The following is a 23,727-nucleotide window of genomic DNA, read 5'->3' on the forward strand; positions in this document are numbered from 1 at the left end:
CTACGCAAAATGCGCCAATTACGCTTTACGTTGAATTAGATCGATCCGTCTACGCTCTATACGAGTCTATAGCTAAGTAGAATTAAAACAGCCGATTACGCTCTACGGCAAGGACATGCTATGCGGGCCCCCCTAAATAAAACTCAAAACAAAAAAAAAAAAGCTATTTTAAACACACTGCTGTGTTTACACTTTTGTACACTTTCGTGGAATCCGGGCCTGCAGTGAACAATTACAACAACGGTGCTTCTATAGTTTGAATAAGGAGGTTTAAAAATTAGCTAGCTTTGGTTTGATAAAGGAGCTTTGAATACAGGTTTCAAAGCTATTTGTCATTGATAAATGATGCTACCTCGACCCTAAACCATGTTGTAATGGATAAACTGTATTTACTTTTCGTTGAACACGCGGTAGATTGAACAATGGTGCTGATCGACGTGATTTAAAGGGTTTCTGTTAGATAAATGATACAGTTCGACCTCGACCTGTACACTATGCGGTAATGGATATATAGCCGGTGCCATTTAGAAATCGCACGTAGTCCACGTATGGAATCGTCCAGCAAACGGGGAAACGAGTTAGTAAAATTAACATTTAAAATTACTTTCCATCTTTATAATCTTTAATGTAATCTTTTTATTACGGTTAAAATATAGTATCATATTGTAGTTAAAGAATGGATACAAGATAATGCCCACTAATGCTGGTTAAAACGTAAACATTTGCAGCGTCACCCCTATTGAGGTTAAAGTGAACTCGTCCTTAGCACGCACCCATGCACGCGCTGGCCGGCTGGCTATTCGTGCGGTACATGCACTACACACTGGGGCATCACGCGGCAAAAACAAGGAGAAAAAAAACATCGCAAATACACCAAAATGATACACAAATATACATTTTAATGTGAGAAATATTGAGAAGTATCTAGAGGACCCGTAAGGGTTGCTAGCCACCGTGAAAAGCGGTTTTATCTCTCGGGACTTGGGCGTCATGAGGCCGATCACAGCGTGTCCACGTGTGTATCATGTGCGATCGGCATCGGCACTAAACATGCGCGCCTGCGCCGCCGATATTTCGGCTTTGCACAGGCAGATTTTCTGCGTGCATTGTGTGCTCTGCATTCGTTTGTTATTCCTAGGACGATCCAAGCTCTTTAAAAACTAAGGTAAGGATGGAGTTACGTTGTGTCTTTTTCGTATTGAGATCTTTGTAGAGATGTCCTTGGGGTAAGGTCATGTGCAGGTGAACCAGGCGGATTGCTACACACACGTGCACTGACATATCCGAGAGCCTGACATTCTTTCTCAGTGGTAGCTATTTTTGACGGCGTTCTGTATTTGGTTGCCATATTTTGTTGTTCACCACAGTCTATACTGTTCGCTCTTGTATTTTCCTTTCTCAGTACACCAGCTATCTATGAATCTTTGCTGGCAACATGGTGTATGTTGGGTGTACGCTTTTGTCTTAATTTTCTGCACTGTAGCTAGTCGTATTTCAGTAGGATTGCATAGATTTCTTGTATATTCTTACCCTTAAGAAAAGGAAGATTATACATTGGGCAAACTGTGCAGGGATATCGTCAGATTGCTAGCAGTAAGCTATACATTATGGTGTATCTAGAATTTAGGCGCCAAAAATGGGAATACAGTAAAACGCGGGAAAAATCCCATGTGCGTGCCTTAACCGGCGTTCATCTTTGCAGATCAACTTTCAGACAGCTGTTGCCCTATCCGAAATGTTTCCTTCTCATTTTTCTACTACATCAGAGAAGAGTTAGGCACATTTTGCGTCACGTTTTGCAGAGGTTGGGAACACAATTCGGTTGCAAAAATGAGCGAGTTTTGCAGTAAACACACGGCAATGCTGACGACCTTTGCTGACCTCGAATGGAGAGCTGTGATTGGTCAGCGGGTAGGCGTGACCAGGGTGTTGTTTCCATGAGCTTTCAATCAGTTCCAATGTTAGCCTATAAGATTAGGAATTTTATCGTTAGCTTCACGGATTTAACAAAACATTGAGAAAGATAATGCTGAACTAAAGCATCAACATGAAAACCGACAGTCTGAGGGGAAAGTCTTGAAGTCAAGTCTTCAGTTTGTCTTAGAATTTCTTGTAAAATCTTTACTTTTTATTGTGAAAAACAAACCCAAGGAAACTATTTGTTGTGACCTTAGATGTAACTTTAACGATCTGGCAGTAAACCTTGTTGTTCAAACAGTACCAGCTTTGTTTTTTGGCATTGAGTCTTTTCACGTGGACACCAAGTGAACAGAGCATGGACATGTTGTTTGTTAGCATCAAAACATGCCCTTTGGAATTTCTCATTTAATTAATTACCTTAGATAAATTCTAAGCCCATATACCTGATCTACATGTACTTCTATTGCCTTTTTCTTTGCTTGTTTTCTCCCATTATGTGTCGCATGTAATGTTATAGATGATCGTTTCATTTTTACACCCCCGAGATTCTTCTTGGTATGCCCCATATAAAGTTTAGCCTGGCATAGTTGAGACCATGTGTTGCTGTCAATACTAGCAAGTCAGCAGCTCTGTGTTCTGTCCTTGCTTTGTCAGTTGTGTACAATGTAACAGTATCTATACAAACAGCAAGTACTGTTGCCCCTCTATTTCAAATTGTTGACTTTTACCCCCAAAACCTATGATCTCTGTGATCTAATTTTACATATTATAAGGGAACCATTTGAATACTTATAGCACAGTCAATTTTTCTCTTGACTGTCAATAGCTTCTTTCATTTGAATCCCCCATCCCCAAAATCTGCTTGGGCCTAGGAAGAAAAGAAATTTGTTTCCTGCTTCAGTTCCGAAAAAATTAGGGTTGGTAGGTAGGGATTACTAGTATCTTTTTTTTAGACTTTGTCAATCTCTAGTGATCCACCTTATAGTTATACCGAGTGACAGTAACAAAGTAAAACTTGCATTAGGACACTTCTATTTTCAATAACAATGTTGGAAAACCGATTGTACAACGTTTGTCAGTCACGTGTCAGTTCATGCATTTAGAAAAGGTCGATCAGCTAAAAAAAAATTATGTCCCTTGCAGGGCTCCACCCAAAAAAAGGCTAGGGTCGGCAGTTTTTTTAGGGTTGGTCAGGAAACAGGAAACACAATATTTACTTTCCTAGGCCTCTGGTACATTGTGTCATCTATTGCCAGGTAACATTACAGGTGAAAGGGTTACAAGATTGTATATACTATGTCTTTTCCCTGATCTGTTTGCTCTGAAACAACTCAGGCTGGAAGTGTGTTTGTCTAGTGAGAATCAATAGATAAGAATTGTGTTGACTATGGTCACCTGTTCACCCATTCAACAATGGACACTTAAAATATTAGGGCTGTTCTTCCATGATGCAGAACCAAGGAGTTAAACAAATCTTTAAGTACTGAACTGGTGCTTGAAAACACACCTTGGAGGGTTCTAATCCTGAAAAGAATTCTACAAGAGAAACTTTGTGAAAAATTTTACAAACATTGGTTTGCTTGTAGCTTGTTTATTTATCTACTAGTATTTCTGTTGTTGATTAGCCAAGGTGGCTCATTCAATATCTACTTTTTGTCACAGCTTTCATGTGAAATCACTAAAATTACTGTCTGCTGTAATCTCTGAGAAGTCATCCTATGCTTATGGTGGCAAGGCAGTAACCATTGGCCAAAGGAGAGAACGTAACTTCGGTGGCATGGACACTCCTTTGGCCAATGGTTACAGCCTTGCCACCATAGGATCTGCTTGGAGATACAAGTTTTCTGCACCTGTAGTGCAAATGGCATACGGGAAAATCCCATGTTTTGCATAGCAGGGTTGGACAAGTTTTCAAAAATCCACTTGCCTTATCGGGCAAGTACATGGTCATTTCCACTTGCCCGAACCAACTTTTTACTTGCCCAAAATATGACACATTTCTAAGCATTTTACTAGCAGAAAGAGTTTATAATGTTGGATGCTTTATTCATCAAAATTGTTTAAAACTTGGTTGAAATACTGCAGGGGCTAATACTTTGCATCCAAAAAATGTACTTGCCCAATCGGGCAAGTACTGGGGGATATTTACTTGCCCGAACAGTGCTTTTACTTGCCCTGGGCAAGTGGGCAATGGGACTTGTCCAACCCTGCATAGATAACTGTAGTGTAAAATTTCTACAATGTCCCATGCCTCAAGTGCCTCTGACTGAGTAAGGATGTCAGAAAACGGACCAGTTTACCTTTCACTGATTGCATGAACAGCTTACATGTATGTTATGGGTGGGGGGACACATTTCGAATAGAACGCCATTCAAGAACCCAGAAGTTGAAACGCAGCTTTTGCTTGTGATGTCCCCCCCTGACAGATCACTGTGATGGTCTGCATTCTGCTCTCAGATATCAGAATCAGCTATGTGGTGAGATTGGGTGGAAGGAAACAGGAAACAGCCATCCTTCAGTGAAGTATCCATATTAAGCTTTAGACTCATAGTACAGGTCCAAGTCAGGAACTTTCAGAAATTAAAGTTACACATCCAGAAATCTACCAGGGGGGACACCACAAGCGAAAGCCCATTTCTATTCGAAATGTCCCCCCAGTGACATAAGCAGTTCATGCGAACAGTGAAAGGTAAACTGGTCTTTAGTAGTTGTCTGAACTGGGTCATTTTCCCTTGCAATTAATTATACAACCTGCTATAATTGTTGTGATGTCGAAGTTGTCTGACCAGTTTTTCCAACCAAAATGTAGGCTCTTTTCAATTTACTGTCCCTTTCATTTGGCTTAGGAAGTAATCCTAAAGCTAGAAAACTTTCTTGGGATGAGCTTTATAGTGTGTTAGTGATTTAGTTATCAGTGTACTGTTAGTGATGCCTCTGGATAAAGAATTGAAGTGGTAAGTTTGAATCCTGGCCTGTGTCACTCATCCAACAGCATGCATGTTACTGGGGGGTCACTCATAGTTCCTAGAAATTTGGTCATTATAAAGCTAGAAGTAGTAGAAGTTGTTAACTTTCTTGAGATGAGCACTGGAATCAACAGGATATTGATGTATAAAAAAACACATTTCAATTCTCAAACTGTGAGTACTGTACACATTTGACTGCCCTACCCAGTACATGTACATGTAGTTCTAAGTCAATCCTTGTCTTGCTAATTGTCTAACTTATTCTTACATGTATTTTTCAGGAAGGTTTGAACATTGCTGATTTGAAGACACCTGTCTGAAACACCTGTGTAAAAGAGAGACCAGGCTGTCTGGTCTTTTGACCCGAAACACAGGATCCAAAATATTGACTTAAACTCTTGTTGGGAGGTTATTTTGGAGAAGACTAAAAACAAATCAAGATGGAGGATGTGCTGTGGGCGGTTGTTGTCGGTTTTATAATCGCCTTCATCCTCGCGTTTGCTGTCGGCGCAAACGATGTTGCTAATTCCGTTGGAACGTCTGTGGGTGCGAAAGTCCTGACGTTACGCCAAGCCTGCATACTGGCCAGCGTGTTCGAGCTGTTAGGAGCGGTCCTGATCGGCGCCAGAGTGTCGGACACGATACGGAAGGGGATCGTTGATGTGAACGTGTACAACGGAACTGAGGAGCTGCTAATGTTTGGGAATGTGGCTGCACTATCAGGTACATACAGTGTGTCTAAATTGTATTCATTCATATTTGAAAACTTTAAAGGGAAGTTCACACTAAGGTACTGTTCATGTGGCCTAGGAAAAAAGTTGTGTTTCCTGTTTCCAGGTTGACCCTAGGAAAAACTGCCGATCCTAGCTTTTTGTGTGTGGATCACTTTAAGAGACATGAATTTTTTGAGCTGATCGATCTTTTCTAGCTTCATGATCTGACACCTGAGTGATAAAATATTGTACTATCACTTTTCCAACATGAACATTGAAACTATAAGTATCCTCATGCAAGTTTTACTTGTTTTAACTGTATTGTACAAGTTAGATCACCAGGTTGCCAAAGAATAAAAAAAAAGAAAGAAAGAAAGAATGATAATCCCTGTAGACCTACCCACTCAAGACTGAAACAGGAAACACAACATTTTTTTCCTAGGCCTGATGCAAAAATTTAAAAATGGTTTAATTCAAATTTGCAAATCAGAAAAAAATTGAAGCGGGTGAATCTGTGAACCAACAAATAAAATTGGTGTGGCCCAAACTAAAACTAGCAGATATCATGAATTTGTTAATACGCCTATTGTGCCTGATATGTTTGACTTTTCCTGGTTTTCAGGCAGTGGGATCTGGCTACTAGTGGCCACCTTTTTCCGCCTGCCGGTGTCGACAACACACAGCATTGTGGGAGCGACCATCGGCTTCACTCTAGTGGCGGCAGGAACAAACGGCGTGAACTGGTCCAAAGTCGGCCTCATCAGTAAGTCCTGTAGTTATGTTTGCCGAAGGAAAATATTTTTGCTCTGTTTCTGCTTCCGCTCCAAACACATAAGGTCAATGACCTGAACCAGAACGTCTCTCACCATGGTAACTGGTGTTGGGTTACATGTTGCAATTTTATAGTAGGAGGGATTTAGACTCATGTCACCATACACACGTATGTCAAATAAAATGTGTTTGAGTAAGAATTTACAGAGCAGACGATATGCGAAGGTAAACATTATGCATTCGCTTTGCAAATGTTACCTTTCTAGTTAGAAATATAGAGCACGAATTGAATTGAATTTCCTATGAGTATTGTTTACTGGATCTCTAACTTTCACCAACATACATGTAGCAAGAAGCTACTTTGTGTTGAACCTCCCAGCCCTGAAATAGATGCTCAGGATAATCTACACTGGGGATGTGGCTGGTTGTTTGCAGACCTGTCAATCAACCTTGATCAAAATAGTTCCAGCTCTCTGGTTGGTTGTTTATCAGCTCAGTGCTATCAAATGGCACTTTGCAACCAGCCAAAATGAAAAGTTAATTTCTTGGTGACTAATAGTATGCTTTTCGACTTCAGGTATCTAAAACTAGATAATTGGTTGTACAAATATACAGGAAGCCATTAGCAAGTTTGCTTTTAATTCAGTGATTTCTCCCATTAGATAGCTGTAATTCGTGGTGTACATAGCGGTAACTAAGGCTTTCTGCTGAAATCCAGAGCTGTAATAACAGTATTACAGTGCATATGATTATGATATCAATTGAGTAGAGGGGTATATCAGGGAGTTGAAAGAGTGCCAAAATGCACCTGTCCAGTAGAATTGCCCTATGATGGCATGGCATATCACTATTATTAAATTAGTAGGTACATTACATGTATGCTGTGGCAACTTGTTCTACTACTAGTACTTTGAATGAGAATTGCACGCACTACTTATTGTGACCCTTAGATGACCTGAATACATTGGATTACACCTGTAGGCAGTTCTGAGGATGTCACCAGAAGAGGCAGTGGCATAATGTACACTGTGACAGGGGACATACATGTACATACAGCTTTCTGTTAGATTCAGCATCTGTAACTGTGTATATGAAGGTTAGACAATTAGGTGGACCATTCAGTTATGCAAAATGATGAAGCAACTAGAAAAATTCTCTGGAACGTTAAGTGATTGACTATCAGGTGACTCTGAGTGCATTCATCAGCTGACTCTTGCTTTGCACACGCCCCCTCAAATGTCCAAGGAGATTCATGGGGGGGGGGGTTAAACCAATTGCTACGGGTGGCCCATGGTTACAGAGGTAGCCAATATAGACCCGAAAGAATCTGCTTAGGCCACACCAATTTGATTTGTTGGTTCTCAGATTTTTTCAGAAAAATATGAAGCGACAGGGCATCCTTATAATGATAAAGCTGCCTCAATTGAAAATTTAATAATAAGAGCCATGAAGTCAACATACATTGTACCATACAATGAATTTCAAACTTTTAATCAACCCATTGCGTTGATCTATTGCAAAACTGTTACAATTCTGAAGAGAAGGGACTCAACTTGTGGCCAATATTTGAGAATTTTAGAGTTGATTTAAACTCAGAGGCTGACATGAGGCTTTTTTTGCTAATCAGAAAAATAATGAAGCGGGTGAATCCATCAACCAACAAATTAACTTGGTGTGGCCTTAAGGATTTGGCCCGGACAGAGTTTTGATATTAATAATTGGCCAGCCTCCCATATCCCAATTAAAGCACAGATAGTGGGTAAACAAAGACTGTACATAGGTTAGAAAACTAAAAGTTTGACTTTACCTGAATGACAGTGAATTATAAGATACACGCTAGTGTGTCCATGCTAGATCAGAGTTCTGAACTCCACGAACCCTTGGCCAGGATTTGAACCCACGACCCTTTGATCCAGAAAAAGTGCCACCAAACAGCAATAACGTCACAATTCTATTCTCGGGTAGTTAAAAAAAGACTAAAGATCATGTTAGAACGAGCTTTGAAACGTCCATCAACTTGAAATTTTTGCCTCAAGGGTGCAAAATGCACCCGTCCTAGTTCCGTCATACTAAAAGTAGAGCAGCCATTAAGTCACATGTAACTACATGTGGCTGCATCTTTAGTTAGCCTTCCAGCACATAACCTGGTATCCAGTCCAGGCTCCCCTGGTTTTTCTAAACTGGGGAATAAGGGCGCTGCTCCCTCATGTAACCAGCCAGCTCCATCAATTTTCATATTACTGTGGCTGGGACAGGCTGTCTTCAGGGCTCTGTAAGAAACAGGAGGAGACAGTAAAAACCCCACTGGTCCCGGGCCGGGGTTCAAACCCACAACCTCCCGGGCCCCAGTCAGACACTCTAACCTCTCCGCTAAAAGGTCTAGACCCTTTTGCCGGATCTGTTGGTAGCGCCTATAAACCCCCCACTGTTACAGCTCTAATAGTTTTCCCCCTGCCCAGTACAACAGACTGCCCGGTAGGAGTTTTGCTAATAGAGTTTGACACGACGGGAGTTGATGCCCCACATCAAACTTTGCCGTGAAAAACCTACTGGGGGACCCTTAGCTCAGGCGGGCGGGGAAGAATTTCTGCAGCCCCGAAGAAAACCCGCCCCAACCACGATAGACTGGATACCAGGTTATCCACCACAGTGACTGTTATATATCAGATATTTTGTTTCTTATTCATAACCTGTACTAGCTTGTAAGAGCAAAAATGTAAAATAAAGGTCTTTTATCCTCATAAATATATCATGAACAGTATATCATCAATTATGATTTGTATAACTGTTTCTCTTCTGATGAATATATTTTTTATCCTCCCAACTTTAGTTGGATCCTGGGTGATTTCCCCTATCATGTCTGGACTCATCACTTCAGTATTCTTCAAGTTTGTGGAGTTTTTCATCTTGAAAAAGGTAAGTAATGATATTATATGTATTATTTAATTCAGTTCTTGACTAGGAGCTTTGTCATGAAAGAAAAACGTAATGCTTTTAATACTTCAAGACAGCTTGTTTGTTTTGCATAACCGGTATACCACCTTTTTTTTTAGGTGTAACACACATTTTTTTACATGTACAGTTGTAAAGTACATGTACATAAGTACAAGCTCATAACGTAAGACCGGACTGTAAGGTTTGAACCACTTGCACCAAAAAGTCCCCTACTCTTTTCGATAAATGTTGTGAAAAGTCCCCTTCTCTTTTCGATAAATGTTGTGATTTCTTTAACGTGTGTGGGGTGTGGCTCTCCAAATATGGGGCCTCCATTTAACGTCCTATCCGAAGGACATCATTAACTCATTTCCACCTGAGTGAAGTGGGGAAAGTTGTGTAAAGTGCTTTTCCCAAGGGCACAAGATCGGTGGCATCGGGCAGGAATTGAACCCGGGATTTACTCTTAGGTCTGAGCCAAACATTCTACTGTTATGCCACACAACCCCACAGTACATGTGTAGAGTATTGCTTTTCAGTCAAACTAACCCTTGAATCTACCATTTCTGTGCTGTTTTTGTAGGACAATGCGGCTGAGAGAGGTCTGAAGTTCCTACCAGGATTTTATGCTTTCACTCTGATCATCAACCTGTTCTCTATATTCTACACCAGAACTCCATGTAAGTATTTATTATTACATTATATGAAAACAATCTTCCCATATAAGGCCATAGAAAAGTGTTTTTGATTTTAATGATATGGAAAAAGCTTACTTTGTGTTGAGATGGATGGTGGTATTTTTGACAAGCTCCTGACACTACCGGTCAGGAAAGACCTGAAAAGGCAGTCTGGGGGGCTTCATTGGGCCTTACTCGGCTTCTCTATTGTTTCTGTGTGCTTCAAGGGACTAAAAGGGGCTTCCCCTTTTGTTCACGTTTGGTCTAATTATGCAAGGAAATGAATGGGATCCCGCGTGTTTACTTTGCTGCAGAATACAATAGGAATTCAGCCCTTCTAAGACCCTTGAGTTTTTAGCACCTCCGAACAAGGTGTGAAGTAGGCGCACCCTTATGTCGCTGTGATCACCAGCGCCCCCCAGCGGCAAAATGTTCGGTGCTAAATATTACACTCCTCGTTGTCAAACAAACAAGGTTAAAAAAAAGTCCCACCTTTAAAACTCTCGCGATCGCCCGGTCAACGTGAGACAAGATACCAACCAATCTACTCTTCTATAAACAATCGCTGCCCACATGTCCACTAGAAAGTGTGCGCTATTATACAGTATTTGTATCTATTGGTTATGAAAAAAGTTCAGTACTGATAAGGATAATCGAGCACATGTTTAGACACCGCTGTACCCTTTTGTGGCCTTTTGTTTCACCCCGCTGCGCGCTGCGACCCTTTGTGTAATGTACGCGCGGCCGCCTCTGATCTTGTCTGTACCGCAGCCGAGGTATTCAAATGAGCTACAGTATGACGTAACACATACCGAACTTCGAATACCGACAAAGGCCGAGGTAGCCGAAGTGCCCCAGCAAGGTTCCGACGATTCCCATATTTGGAACTCCCGGTAGATTCGGCATTTGTACGTAATGCCGTACGTAATGTTTTTAATGTTTTTTTCGGTCCTAGATGCAGCGGTAGAGAAATAATTACGTTTGGTTTTACGACAGTTGTATACCGATCACGTCAGCGCGCAATGTCGCGATATTGTGTGTCCATTACGGCGCACGAATAGAATCCTATATCTACCGGTCAAAATAAGTCAGCTGCGGGCGAAAGTTGCCTTTCGTTTACATTTTGGGCCAGCTATTTTCGTATAGGAACTGTGTAATTCTTTGAAGATAATAATTTAAGTTCGTGTGCCGGCATTTATCCCGCAAACACAGCGTAATAATTTTCCGATTTCTTCTGTCTGCGTCGCCCGATGTGCTCCCCGCCGGCGTGCCGAAACGGATTGCGTAATGCTCTATTGTACGATATTTAACGGTGAGAATTAGTGTTTAAAAGATTTCCTAGGTCCTTCCCCCCGGGTCAAAAAAGTTTCCAAACCCAAGGCCCTTCCCGGAGTGAATGATGTACTAGTAAACTGGTCGAAAGATGACGTTTACACGGCCAGAAGAAACCTCATTGATGCGGCCGGCCACGAGGCGGCACGAGCTTACTGATCGAATACACAACGCAGTTCGGCACGGGGCTGAATATGTGCTTACGGGGAGGAAAGACCACTGGCATTTTTTTTTCATATTATATCAATCAAGTAATGAATAAACACCTCATGAGTTATTGCATCCGCCAAATCGCTTTGAATAAAACAGTGGTTTTCAAAAATGAAGTCAGGGTTCTTGTAGGAATGGAGTAGTAATCCTGATATTGAAAGTCAAAATTCACACACATCTCGTAGTAGAACATTTCTCCCAAGACATCACGGCGCCCCATGGCCAGTCCTGTCAAAATTGATTGATGAACTCCGACGCAACCGCCGAAAGGGGCGGTTCGAGTTTCAGATCAAAGAAGTCGGTACAACTTTCGCTACACGCGTGCCAAGTTGTGGTCGGCAATTCTGTTTTACCAAGGAGAATTACGCTGCCAATAAAATGTTTCAGGGCTTCTATTTTATTCTACGGCGGCCGCTATTAGATGCGGAATACGATTTGGTAACAAATACAAACATAACACAGGCAGGTTGTAGCTTAAAGATTTAAACACAAGGAGCTTTGACTAATTTTCTACTGCAGTTTATATGGATTTTGAACACGTCTACTTTCTGTCAGTGTGTGTTTTTCTACCTCCATGGTGTAACCTACGAAAAGCTGAGGCTATTTTTTAATCATTCAGATTAAGGTTTAAACCTCCTTGTGCAGATTATACTAGTACTAATTTATAGCAAGAATGAATATGGTGTGTCTGATAGTCGGAGACGCAACGGTCGTTTCAAAACCAGGTGCATGAGTCCGTTGCGTGTCATGTTTCCTTTTGTATCGTCGACAGCTCTCACTGAATATAACAGAACTTGTTGGAAAAGTCTCGGGGTCACAACCCCCCATTTTTATATAAGATATATTTTTGACACGTAATTAACTTTTTGTATGTTCTCTTTTATACATACAGGTGCTTAGACTAAAAACTGTACGAGGGAGAATACTGCATGCGCATGCCGACTTGTTCTTCCAAGAGTTGTTATCAATATAGTTTTTGGAACGATCATAGTTTGTCCTAACTAGTACTCTAGATTAAGGTTGCACCTTCTTGTTCCCAGTAACATATAGTGTTGAGACTGAACTGTTTGATATGTCGCTTTGTTGGTTGAATTCTGCTGACATGTGTGAATCCCCACGTTAGTAAAATTATAATTCCCTGAGTATCAAGCTAGCAAACAGTAAGTCAAAACGGAACAAAATCCAGAACAGATATTGGCCAAAACAATTCTATATTGGCAAGACCAAAGAGGTAAAAAAAAGATCTCCCCCGCAAGGCCTAACGGCATGGATAGCTTTCCTCCGACGATCGGTGTCCGTGTGCCTGTACAAACAAAAGGTAACATAGCATTACGAATAATAACAGAGGCAAGTTAAGTACTAGCAAGGACCTTGGTACTACATGTCGTAGTAGCCTTTTGGACACAAGTTACTAAGAATGATACTCTAGAACATGCATTTTGTTCTCACGCGGGTATTTTTTATAGAAAAATATCTTTCTTCACTGCTATCTTATTTAAGTAACAAGGAAAACACGTGGAACCTTTTGTAACCTCCGTGGTGAAAAAAAATCCGATTTGGACTGGATATTTGATGCATACCTGTTATATTTTTCATGCAGAGCTAAAGCTAGGGACAGACAGTGCCAGACAGAAATGTGTATTGTAATATCGACCATGTTAAGATTTTTGAGAATCGAAGTCTGTCTTCCAATCTTCGCTTGAAGAGAAAAGAAGATTTTCCTTCACCTTCACCCAAAAATATCTTCGTCTGAACTAGTAAGAGAATATACGAAATCGACCAAATTCTAAACACAGATGTCTGTTGTTGTTACCACTAAAGTGCACCACTCTTAGAAAACCCGTAATTTATTCACTATTCTTATGCACTGTCAAACACGCGGGCGTATTGTCAAACAAAAAATAATTATCATTGTCACCCTGATGCAAATGCATCCCCTTTCTTCTATTTTGTGAAATCTGGTCAGAAACGACGGTTCGAAAGCTTTTTCTCGGCGTTCTGTGGTGGCCCGTGGCGGATACCCAAGTTGTATAACTTGAGTCCGTCGGGTCACGTTGTCCAGTTCATTTCTTTGTTACTTTGTTATCACGAATAAAATGACGACAACATCCGAAAATCGTTAAAGGAGGTTGCAAGAAACAAGGACGAATTGTTTAAGTAACGTTTATGTATGTGTTTGGTTGCCCAAAATTAGTTAGTCTGTAATACTACCATGACTTCTAATAACTTCTTTTTTGGTAGGCGTTTCTTTCATACAAAAAACTTGAACCTCCTTGCTAGTACTATTGAAAGGAAAGTCATGTATAAGTATCGAAAATAAATTACTGGTAAACTAGTCAGCATTTTTTCGTGTTTCAGAAACATTAGAAAATGTTATTATTATTACAAACTAATACGTCCTGTTCTCGGATTGAATGATTGTATCAAGAAGGAAAGTACTAGTCTAGGGCGCTACTTCAAGTATTATACAGATCACAGCTACAGCTCATTTTTTTGTTGAATGAAAATGAATGTTGTTTACACACCCGACGAATCTTACGCAATAAATTTAGAGGTAAGTATAAGTAGTGTCCCCCAAAAATGTGAAAAGAGGTGATTTCAGTGGGAGCTGGCTTTTTTTCAAAGGTAAGTAACATTTTTCGGCAGCTCTACTTTTTTAAAATTACGGCATGGAGGTAGAAAAAAAGAGACTCTTTTTTGTAGAAAAAAAGAGACTCTCTTTTTTCTACCTCCATGATTACGGTATCTCACATTTTTCTCATGTTGCGAGCCAGCCGCATGCGTGAATTCAGTGTCAAGCTAGTACCTTCGAGTGAAATCTGTTCACCCTGTAAAACTTCTCGAATGGTGCTCGCGGCACACACATAGTACACAGTCCAGAACCTGTCGAATATCCACGACAGGTAATAGTTGGTTCATAATCTGACATTGCTGCTTCAGCCTCACGGAATGAAGGACTGACGTTTCCATAGTACATTAAATATTCGTTAATTTTATGCAGAAATATCAGTGTCTTGTAGATTTTTCTCCGTTCTGAAATGTCACAAATCATCTGTCTTGCGATCCTGTCGTCTGCTAGCCTGAGTGTCAGCATTGTTAGCTTTCGTCCGCTACCCAAGGTCCGCTCCCCGCCAACGCGGAGCGGACCTTGGGTAGCGGACGAAAGCTAACAAGGCTGACACTCAGGCTAGTCGTCTGCAGCAAGCGCCTGAAAACACCGCTGTATACACTCGACAAATTTCGGGATTCTTCGTAGAACCTCGATTATAGTCGGTGAAGATCGACTTTACAGCGAAGATGGACGAAACATTTTTCTCAGTGCTCATTGGCTGCTCAGATAATTGAATTATTCGGTCCGTAGGCCGAACAGACTCTGAGGCGCCGACGGCAACTTTTTCAAAGGGAACCGCCTGTCAATCAAGTACAGTACGTGCAGCCGTGGGAATAGTGAAGGCCTAAACTAAAAAAGCATGACCAAAGCATGGACGTAAATATCACAGGCGTATCACGTAATCTACAAGCTGTTTTATTCAGGAACAATCAGTGTCAACGTCAAACCCCGCTATTTTTTTTATTTGTCACAGCGCTCATGATCAAATCATAGCTTCAGTATAGCAGTTGCAGAAAATTCTTTAACGCTGCCGACTTCGACTCGCTAGGCACGGTCATTGACCTTTCTTTGTGGCGTACGTTTTTCTGACAAAATGCCAGTTTTTCTGTCGGCTTTAGATTAATTCTCAACCTTGCAGCAATCATACTTCAAGTTCCAACACCACGCAACTATCATTTCTTCCAACTACTAGTAGTCCAGAGTTGTTTGCACTCCAATCTGAATAAACTCGGCTCCACGGCCGAGACAGCGTGTAGCCGCTGCGCTAATAATAATCCCATGTATTATCCACAAAATTGTCAAACAGATACATAGAAAAATAAGAATAAAACAAGTATCATGGTAATTTTAGAATAACAAATGCTAATAAGGAATTATTGCTATAAAAGCGAAACCACGCCCTATAAGCTCATTTTACTGTACGTACTCTGTCTGTGTTCAGTATCTCACCGTAAATATGCCGTGCGCACGGAGTGTGCACGCCGTGTGGGCGAAGGACTCATCGCTTCTTTGAATGATTAATTTATGTTTGGGAGGCAGATACGCATTTTTCAGATATTGAGACTTTGAAAATGTGAATGGCATAAATTGTAAACGTGGTAAGACACGTACAGGTATTATCAGAACTTCAAAAAACTACCAAAGCGGCTTCTGCTTTTCTTCCCTCCGCAGGCGTGGTACAGTAAATGTGTATTATCAAAGGCGCCGGAGACGTTCATGAGAACGTGCGCCCGGTGGGAGGGACTTCGCAAACCAGCGCTCGCTCAAAGATACAGTATGGTCGATGAAAGGAAGCAGAATCGCACTTCCTGCGCAAAGTAATCATGTAGACTGTGTTACAGGACAATCTAGTTGTTTTGGATCATGTGGATGGTACTTGTATTTTGTTGTTAGGTTCATGTGAAAGGATCAGAGGCGGCCGCGCGTACATTACACAAAGGGTCGCAGCGCGAAGCGGGGTGAAACAAAAGGGTACAGCCAATGACAGCGGTGTCTAAACATGTGCTCGCTTAATACTCTCTAAACCTCTTTGCAGCTACCGGGCAACGCTTTTTTTTTACAGAGGCGAGGACGCTCGGCCCGTTGCAAGCGATTTTTTTATTTATTTTCGACAGCCCGACGCCGCGACATACTAGTACTTCTCTTTAGATTTCTACAAATTGTAACAAAATGTACTGCGATGCACGGCCAGGCTTTTTTCTACCCAAGACCAACATGATTCAGGAGGTCAATCAGATCGCCCTCCTAGCGGCGCTGCGAATTACCGCAACCTCGCATCATGACAGCGAGAGCTCGTTGACACGGACGTGCGAAGTCCTTTTCAGCCCTTTGATACCAAGGTGTGAACTTTGGTGTCAGTCCCTTGTAGCCCCTTACATCTACATAGAAACAATGCACATCGGGGGAAGGCCTTTGGAGGCCCCCAAAGCCCAGTTCAGCCCCCCAGACTGCGTCTTCAGCCCTCTCCTGACCGGTAGTGTGATATTTATGATGTATTTTCTCTCCCTGTGATAATTTTACCCATGGTGTGTTTGGTATGTCCCACATCCCATAACCCTATCACCAGCTGTGGTATCAATCACGGCTATTCCATTTACAGAGTAGGGGGTGAAAGGAATATCTGAATTTGTTTACTAGTACAGTTACGGCAGAAGATTTCTTGTATGGTTATGCTGATAGGAAGATAGATGTTGACGGAATGTGGAGAATTGTTTGAAAATGACAAATTTTGCTACCATGAAAACAAAGTGAATTACAATGTACATGTACAGTGTAACCTTCCACAGATTTACCGTGGCCGACAAGTACAAAATTTTACACCGCAACTTTTGGTGTTTTACACCGCAACTTTTGGTGTTTTACACTGCAACTTTTGGTGTTTTACACTGCAACTTTGGGTGTTTTACACTGCAACTTTTTCTGTGTTTTACACTGCAACTTTTTCTGTGTTTTACACTGCAACTTTTGCTGTGTTTTACACTGCAACTTTTGGTGTTTTACATTGCAACTTTTGGTGTTTTACACTGCAACTTTTGCTGTGTTTTATACTGCAACTGTGTGTGCACACTGCTGTGTGGAAAACTTACACTCCTCCCCTTTTATAATGGACGGTCCCCCTGTCAGGTCAAAGGTGACAAAGATGGCGGCGGCCTGAGAGTCACAGTGTCGTGCTGTGACTGAGTGTGAGACATCAACATAATTTGTAATCACTGGACCTGGTCGAAACATTTTTAAATGTATCCCGATCTATAGGCCAAAGCTAGAAAAACCTTTAGAAAAAAACTAACGTCACAACGTAGCCAAGCTTTTCCTCTAAAAAACTTATGCACGAAAAGGATAACTCAGTCGACGTAGTTTGCATGCCATCGTTGTCACCTTTAACCTGAGAGGGGGACCGTCCATTATAAAAGGGGAGGGGTGTAAGTTTTCCACACAGCAAAAGTTGCAGTGTAAAACACAGCAAAAGTTGCAGTGTAAAACACAGCAAAAGTTGCTGCGTAAAACACCAAAAGTTGCAGTGTAAAACACAGCAAAAGTTGCAGTGTAAAACACAGCAAAAGTTGCAGTGTAAAACACAGCAAAAGTTGCAGTGTAAAACACCCAAAGTTGCAGTGTAAAACACCAAAAGTTGCAGTGTAAAACACCAAAAGTTGCGGTGTAAAACACCAAAAGTTGCGGTGTAAAATTTTGTTCTTGTCGGCCACGGTACAGATTGATCTATAGATGAAGGCCTGAATTGAGGGATCCTGACAATGCCCTACGCTAAATTTTGAGAGCCTGAGGCTACATTGTACATATTATGCTGAATTCAGGAGCCTCCCCATTACGTTTGAAGATAACTTCTGGCTAGCTACAATGCATTACATAGAATTAAAACAGCGAATTACGCTCTACGCAAAATGCACCAATCACACTCTATGTTAAAAGTGGACTGTCTATGCTCTATGTAGAATTAAAACGGCCAATTACGCTCTACAGAAAAGGGCTACACTGTTTTTTGTCTGTTTGTTGCAGTACTTGGGTTTGATAAGATCCCCCTGTACGGTGTGTTCATCCTGAGTTTTGGAGGAGGGCTGCTGACAGGTCTGATGGTCTGGCTGTTTGTGGTGCCATGGATGAGGAGGAAGATCCAAGGTAATCAAAAGGTTTTTTTAAATCATTTATAGCTGCCCACAGACGAGCCCATCGACGATGAACAGAACGTCTGCCAAGATGAAAAGAAGAAGAAATAAAATTGACTACATATAAGGCTCCGTTGGAAAACTTGTACTGTACAGTAGATCAATTACAGAAAACAATTATACACAACACATGTTGTATACTGTACAACAAAGTTCTTGATTATTTACTTTTAAGTTATTATGTTTCTTATTTTATTTTATTCTATTCTATTCTATTCTATAATTCTATTTTACTTTAAATTACTTGATTTTATTTTATTGAAATTGAAACAAGCAATACAGAGGTCTCTAAGGTAGGTTTGCCTCAACTCTTCACCTTATACATACGTCAAGTATTTCAAACTTTGCTAATAGTGTTAAATTTTGATTCTCCTGACCCTAGAAGCCTAGTCGTCTTCGCAAATTTCTATATTTTGCCAGGGAGAGATGGCTTCTGCGAATCAAGCCCTTTTTGCTTGTTGACTGCAAGCAGATTTCTTGATGTGTGGAAACCATCTCTCCCCAACAATTTCCCTCGCCACATCAGAAGTCTGCAAAGGAGGCTAAGAAGCCCAGCCTGCATTTGATTACTAAAAGGGATGAATTGTTTTGACCCTGTTAAAATTAATGTTATCATTGCTAATCGGAAGAGTGACCATAACCTTTTCAGACATGTGTGGAGAAGAAAAAAACCTGGTGGACTCAGAACATGACAGGAGTAAACCCCATGCACGCCCCGAACCCCCTGATGGATCGTTTGTACAAAGTACAGTGGTGGTTAATAACTCTCCAAATGGTGGTGTAATCTAATATAGGTGTCACTCTTTATCAATCTAACATTATCAACAATAACCCATACAAAATTCACTTATTTAAATCATTCTATATATAAAGCCACTGTTTTTCATTTTTTTTTAAATTGCACATAACATGATCTAGATAGTTGTAAATTTCTTTGTGTTAAAAAATGTCCGTGTCAATTAACTTTGGTGGAAATCAACAATCATATAGCTACTCTCAATAAAATTTTCAACCATTAACTGATGAGAAAGATTTCATGAATTGGAATGACTAATCTTTCACATCTTATTGTATTGTAATTGAGCAAGTTGGCAGAACATACTCCGCCTACGCGAAACCCTGATTTTTTGACGGTTTTTGTTGGATGTTTGGTCAACGTTTGCATCAGAATTTTGCCTGTTGCAGACTATATTTTTTTCCGACAACATTTGCATGTCGGAAATGGGATGTTACCCTTGTATGGTACTATGAGCGAATACGACCTTAAACATGTACAGTATGAGAATCTGATGTTCTGCTGAAGTGCTATGCATAATACATTATGGGTTTCACGCGGGTGCAGTACGTTCTGCTGACATGCTTAGTAATTGGGTTATTTAACACTTCTTCTACTGTCCTTAACTAACAACTGAACAGGTGATTGGTCCAGAACCATTTCCCAGTTGCAGGCTGTACTGTCTATGACATTGCAGTAGCAATCCTCGAGTTACCAGACTGGCGAGACACAATCTTTTCCAGTTACAGTATTAGAACCATTTTACATGGGTTTGTTTCCCAGTACATCTACAAGTCATTCACAGGATTCATCATATTTAAATTTAAACCAATTGAATTGATTAGATTTTTTCCATCCTTCCAGAAATTCAAGAAGAGTCCAATTCCAACATGTTGTTGAGACATTCAGAGTATTTGCAGGATTTATCACAAAATACAATAATTTCAATTCAAAACAAATGAATCTTTCTATAATTTCAGAAATTCAAGAGGAGTCGAAGGCCAACATGTCCCAGAGCCAGTCCATGTGGCGCCAGTCCATAGAACACTTCGCCAACGCATTCCCCATCACAATCATCGGAAACTCTGTCAAGTACGACAAGGCTCAGATCATCAACGAGAAAGCAGACTCGAAGGACGAGGAAGAGAATCTCAAGAACGCCGCGTCACCGCCGAACGGCGTGATCGCTCCCGAGAACGGCATCATCGTTCCCGCCGACGCTAACATGAACGCAAAGGAGAAATCCTACAGCCCTGAAGCCAATGGGCACATCTGTAACGGTGACGTAGTAACCAATGGAGATGTAGTAAGCAACGGAGACATCGCAAGCAAGGAGGACACTCACTACGGTACCTTGCTGTCAAAAGACGTGGAAGAGAAACTTGAGGATCACGAGGATCCGACCTCACATCTGCACATCGAGGAAACCAAGGACAGACCGGAGGTGGGGAAACTGTTCCAGTTTCTGCAGGTGCTGACGGCAGGATTCGGGGCGTTCGCTCACGGAGGCAACGATGTCAGGTATGGGAGACTGTCTCTTTTATTACTATTGGACAATTTGAATTGAGCTCTAAATCATAAATTTATCTTTAGTCCAGTAAAATTTCAAATACATGTATGATCCGGTTGGAAAAGCATATGCATAGAAGTATATTTTGCAGTCCGTTAACTTTGAAATTTTTGTAAATCTGCACATTCTTGCTGTTTGATAAATGTCAACACACTTAACATCACCCGTTACATGCAGAATACAGGTAACCGTTGAAAAGTGTTTTAAAAGTTTCCCAATCGAATACAATGTACTACTAGTACTATATTTTATAAATTGTACCATACTTTTTCCGTTCCTAACATTTTACTTGTGGTAGCCTGGCGTCCAGCATATGTTTGACAACCAGGCTAACTTGTGGAGGTGTACAACTTTGAAGTGGTCTTAATTTGATATTGCAAATTCTCTCTGCTTCCGTCACACACTTCAGAAAAGCCATGTGACAAGTCTCACTGGGTCAGTCTACTGAGGAAGACCAGATCTGAGTTTTTAACTAGTTGAAAGCACAGGTGAAAACCTTTGTGTTAGATCTAAAGTTTTAACTCAAAACATGTTTCCAAATGTTTCCTACAGTAATGCTATCGGCCCTGTTGTGGCGCTGTGGCTCGTCTACCAGGAGGGGAGCGTTGCGCAGAAGTCTGCCACGCCGCTGTGGATCCTGGCGTACGGCGGCGCCGGTATGATCATTGGACTCTGGGTGTGGGGCCGCAGGGTCATCAAAACCATCGGGGAGGACCTGACTGCTATCACCCCCTCCAGGTTAGTGGAACGATCCACAATGACATTATACATTGACCTACTGACATGTTTGATTAATGACTGTGTTCAGGGAGGAACTGAATTCTCTTCTTGCCATATAAAAGATAAAAATCCTGTAGTAGATATTTTTGTCCTACATTTTGTCCTACATTTGTCCTACAGTTTTGTTAGAATCTCTACATCATGTACTTACTAGTCTCAGTTAGCATGACCCTTTATGATCGCACATTATACAGTGACCTGCTGACATATTTGATTGATCACTGTTTTTGATACAAATTTTAGAGAGGAATTGAATTCTATTTTTGCCACGAAAACAGCTGTAGTAAACATTTCTGTCTATAATATAAACCCATTCCATGTTTTGTGGATAGGTTTCTATAAGGATATTTTCCACGTAATTAAAGTTGCTGAATTAAGATCAACTACTTTGCTTATCGACTACATTGTACACAAAGCTACGCATAGCGGTAGCGAATTTCATATTTGTATGGCTAATGTCTTGAATTTTTAATTTGTTGTTTTGTGTTCACAGTGGCTTCACTATCGAGATCGGAGCGGCCACAACTGTTCTGATCGCTTCCAATATCGGCATTCCTATCAGCACCACACACTGCAAGGTACGGCTTTTTGTTTTTACCTCCATGAAAAATGGAGGTATTGTTTTGGGTCTGCCTGTCTTTCTGCAGTCAACATAACTTATGCAGGCCTTTATGGATTGTGATAATACTGTAATTCACTTTCTGTTCACGGATGCAAAATTTGACAGTCTGAGAAAAATGGACATGTTCACAGAACTACTGCATATGTAGTGACATGCAGGTGCAGGAAAAAGAAAGTCCAGGATTCATTTGTTAACTATAATAATATAAATTTTAATAAATAAAAGTTCATTAAATATAAGTTCACTGTACAGAAGTGACAGTGAAAACAGTGAACATACAATGTAACAATACCGTGAAAAAATCAGGAATTACAGTATTTGGTATCACAATGTATGTAGGTACATTGTAGGTCTTAATAAGACAAAGGTCAAGGTCAAATGTGGCTTTGGCAGGGAGTTTATGTATTCTTGTATGTTCTTGTTGCAGGTTGGTTCTATCGTGTTTGTTGGTTGGCTGAGATCCAAAGCATCGGTGGACTGGAAACTTTTCCGTAACATTGTGTTTGCCTGGATCATCACACTACCTGTGGCGGGAGGCGTGTCTGCCGGAATCATGGCCCTCTTACGACTCGCGCTATGATCAGCAACGGCGTGAATTCTACCTCTCTAACCAGAGACAGGGCTCGAAATACTTCTTTCTGCATACCTGCACTGTAACATTGAAAATTACCTGTACCAGACAAGTTTTACCTGCACTGGTCTACTCAGAATTTAGGAAGTATGGAAAAATATTGAGAAACCATTGCTGTTAAATTATACATGTAATTTAATGTATGCATACATGTACATGTACATGTAGGTGGTAACCGTCAATACAGCTAGTGAAAATCTACACATACATTTACATGTAGGTCCTACATTTTGTAAACCCAGTACAGGTAGTCATCAGAAATACCTGCACATCTCCAATTTTACCTGCACTAACCTGCATAGTTATACACATGTATGCACTCACCGCGCCAGGTGGTATTTCGAGCCCTGACATGACATGTATATTTCATTCAAACAGGAAAAGAATAATGTTGAGTACATGGTGTACATAGGATAATGAAAATGTCGTGTCGGAAGTCGCAAACCTCTGCCTTTAAACCTTGATGAATTATTCATATCAATCATGCAGTCAGTGTTAGATGGACACTTCTGGGAACATACTGATACTCTAAGACTTCTCATTTTTTCTCTGAAGGAACTTTTTTTACACAAGTTTTCCTTTTCTCAGTTTTGACTAGAGTTTGGTCAATTTTTAAGTTGGGAGGATTCTCATAAAAATTTGAGCTGTTCTGTTTCTATTTTAGCCAGGGGGAAAATAGCAAGGTTGTAGAAAAAGATTGTAAAAGAAGTTGAGTTTCTTCTACCAGTTATTTTCCCCCATAGACCTCCAGTCCTATATAGTCCATGTTCCCAGTGTCGTCTACTCTGTATCTGCTAATTGTTTGGTGCCAAGATTGTACATAAAGAACTGCCAGCACACGTATCAATGTGTCTAGCTTTGCATGTACACACACAAACACGTGTACATACTGTATATAATATCAATGACTACCAATTGCTTGAAGATTCAGGCATTATGCCAAATAGAAAAGCTGTACGTTGAATTGCTAAGGGGGGCCAAACTTCTTGTAATTTTGCTATTTTTCTGCAAAGGTTGACAAAAAATCAATCCAA

The 23,727-nt window shown here is 40.8% G+C and overlaps 1 protein-coding gene across 3 annotated transcripts; it reads left to right on the forward strand.

The window, feature by feature from the left end:
• Nucleotides 1-1,053: 1,053 nt before the first annotated feature.
• LOC109479663 (sodium-dependent phosphate transporter 1-like) lies at nucleotides 1,054-22,895 on the forward strand. 3 transcript variants are annotated; one of them, XM_019781654.1, is made up of 11 exons: nucleotides 1,054-1,165; nucleotides 5,168-5,609; nucleotides 6,222-6,362; nucleotides 9,201-9,286; nucleotides 9,888-9,984; nucleotides 18,149-18,268; nucleotides 18,965-19,060; nucleotides 20,071-20,611; nucleotides 21,213-21,398; nucleotides 21,934-22,018; nucleotides 22,490-22,895. In XM_019781654.1, exons 2-11 carry the CDS (start codon nucleotides 5,327-5,329, stop codon nucleotides 22,640-22,642), a joined length of 1,788 nt encoding a protein of 595 aa, XP_019637213.1. In that variant the 5' UTR covers nucleotides 1,054-1,165; nucleotides 5,168-5,326; the 3' UTR covers nucleotides 22,643-22,895. The 3 variants fall into 3 exon arrangements, with proteins under 3 accessions (XP_019637213.1, XP_019637228.1, XP_019637221.1); XM_019781662.1 differs by lacking the exon at nucleotides 1,054-1,165 and adding an exon at nucleotides 4,728-4,874; XM_019781669.1 differs by lacking the exon at nucleotides 18,965-19,060.
• The last annotated feature ends 832 nt before the right edge of the window (nucleotides 22,896-23,727 follow it).

This window comes from Branchiostoma belcheri, unplaced genomic scaffold, assembly GCF_001625305.1.
Source record: "Branchiostoma belcheri isolate BF01 breed outbred unplaced genomic scaffold, Haploidv18h27 scaffold107, whole genome shotgun sequence".
In the NCBI taxonomy this organism is placed as follows: domain Eukaryota; kingdom Metazoa; phylum Chordata; class Leptocardii; order Amphioxiformes; family Branchiostomatidae; genus Branchiostoma; species Branchiostoma belcheri.

Coding starts and splice junctions, on each gene's coding strand:
- LOC109479663 (XM_019781654.1), top strand. CDS start 5,327: ATGGAGGATGTGCTGTGGGCGGTTGTTGTCGGTTTTATAATCGCCTTC. Junction 6,363..9,200: donor GTCCAAAGTCGGCCTCATCA/GTAAGTCCTGTA, acceptor TCCCAACTTTAG/TTGGATCCTGGGTGATTTCC. Junction 19,061..20,070: donor TGATGGATCGTTTGTACAAA/GTACAGTGGTGG, acceptor CTATAATTTCAG/AAATTCAAGAGGAGTCGAAG.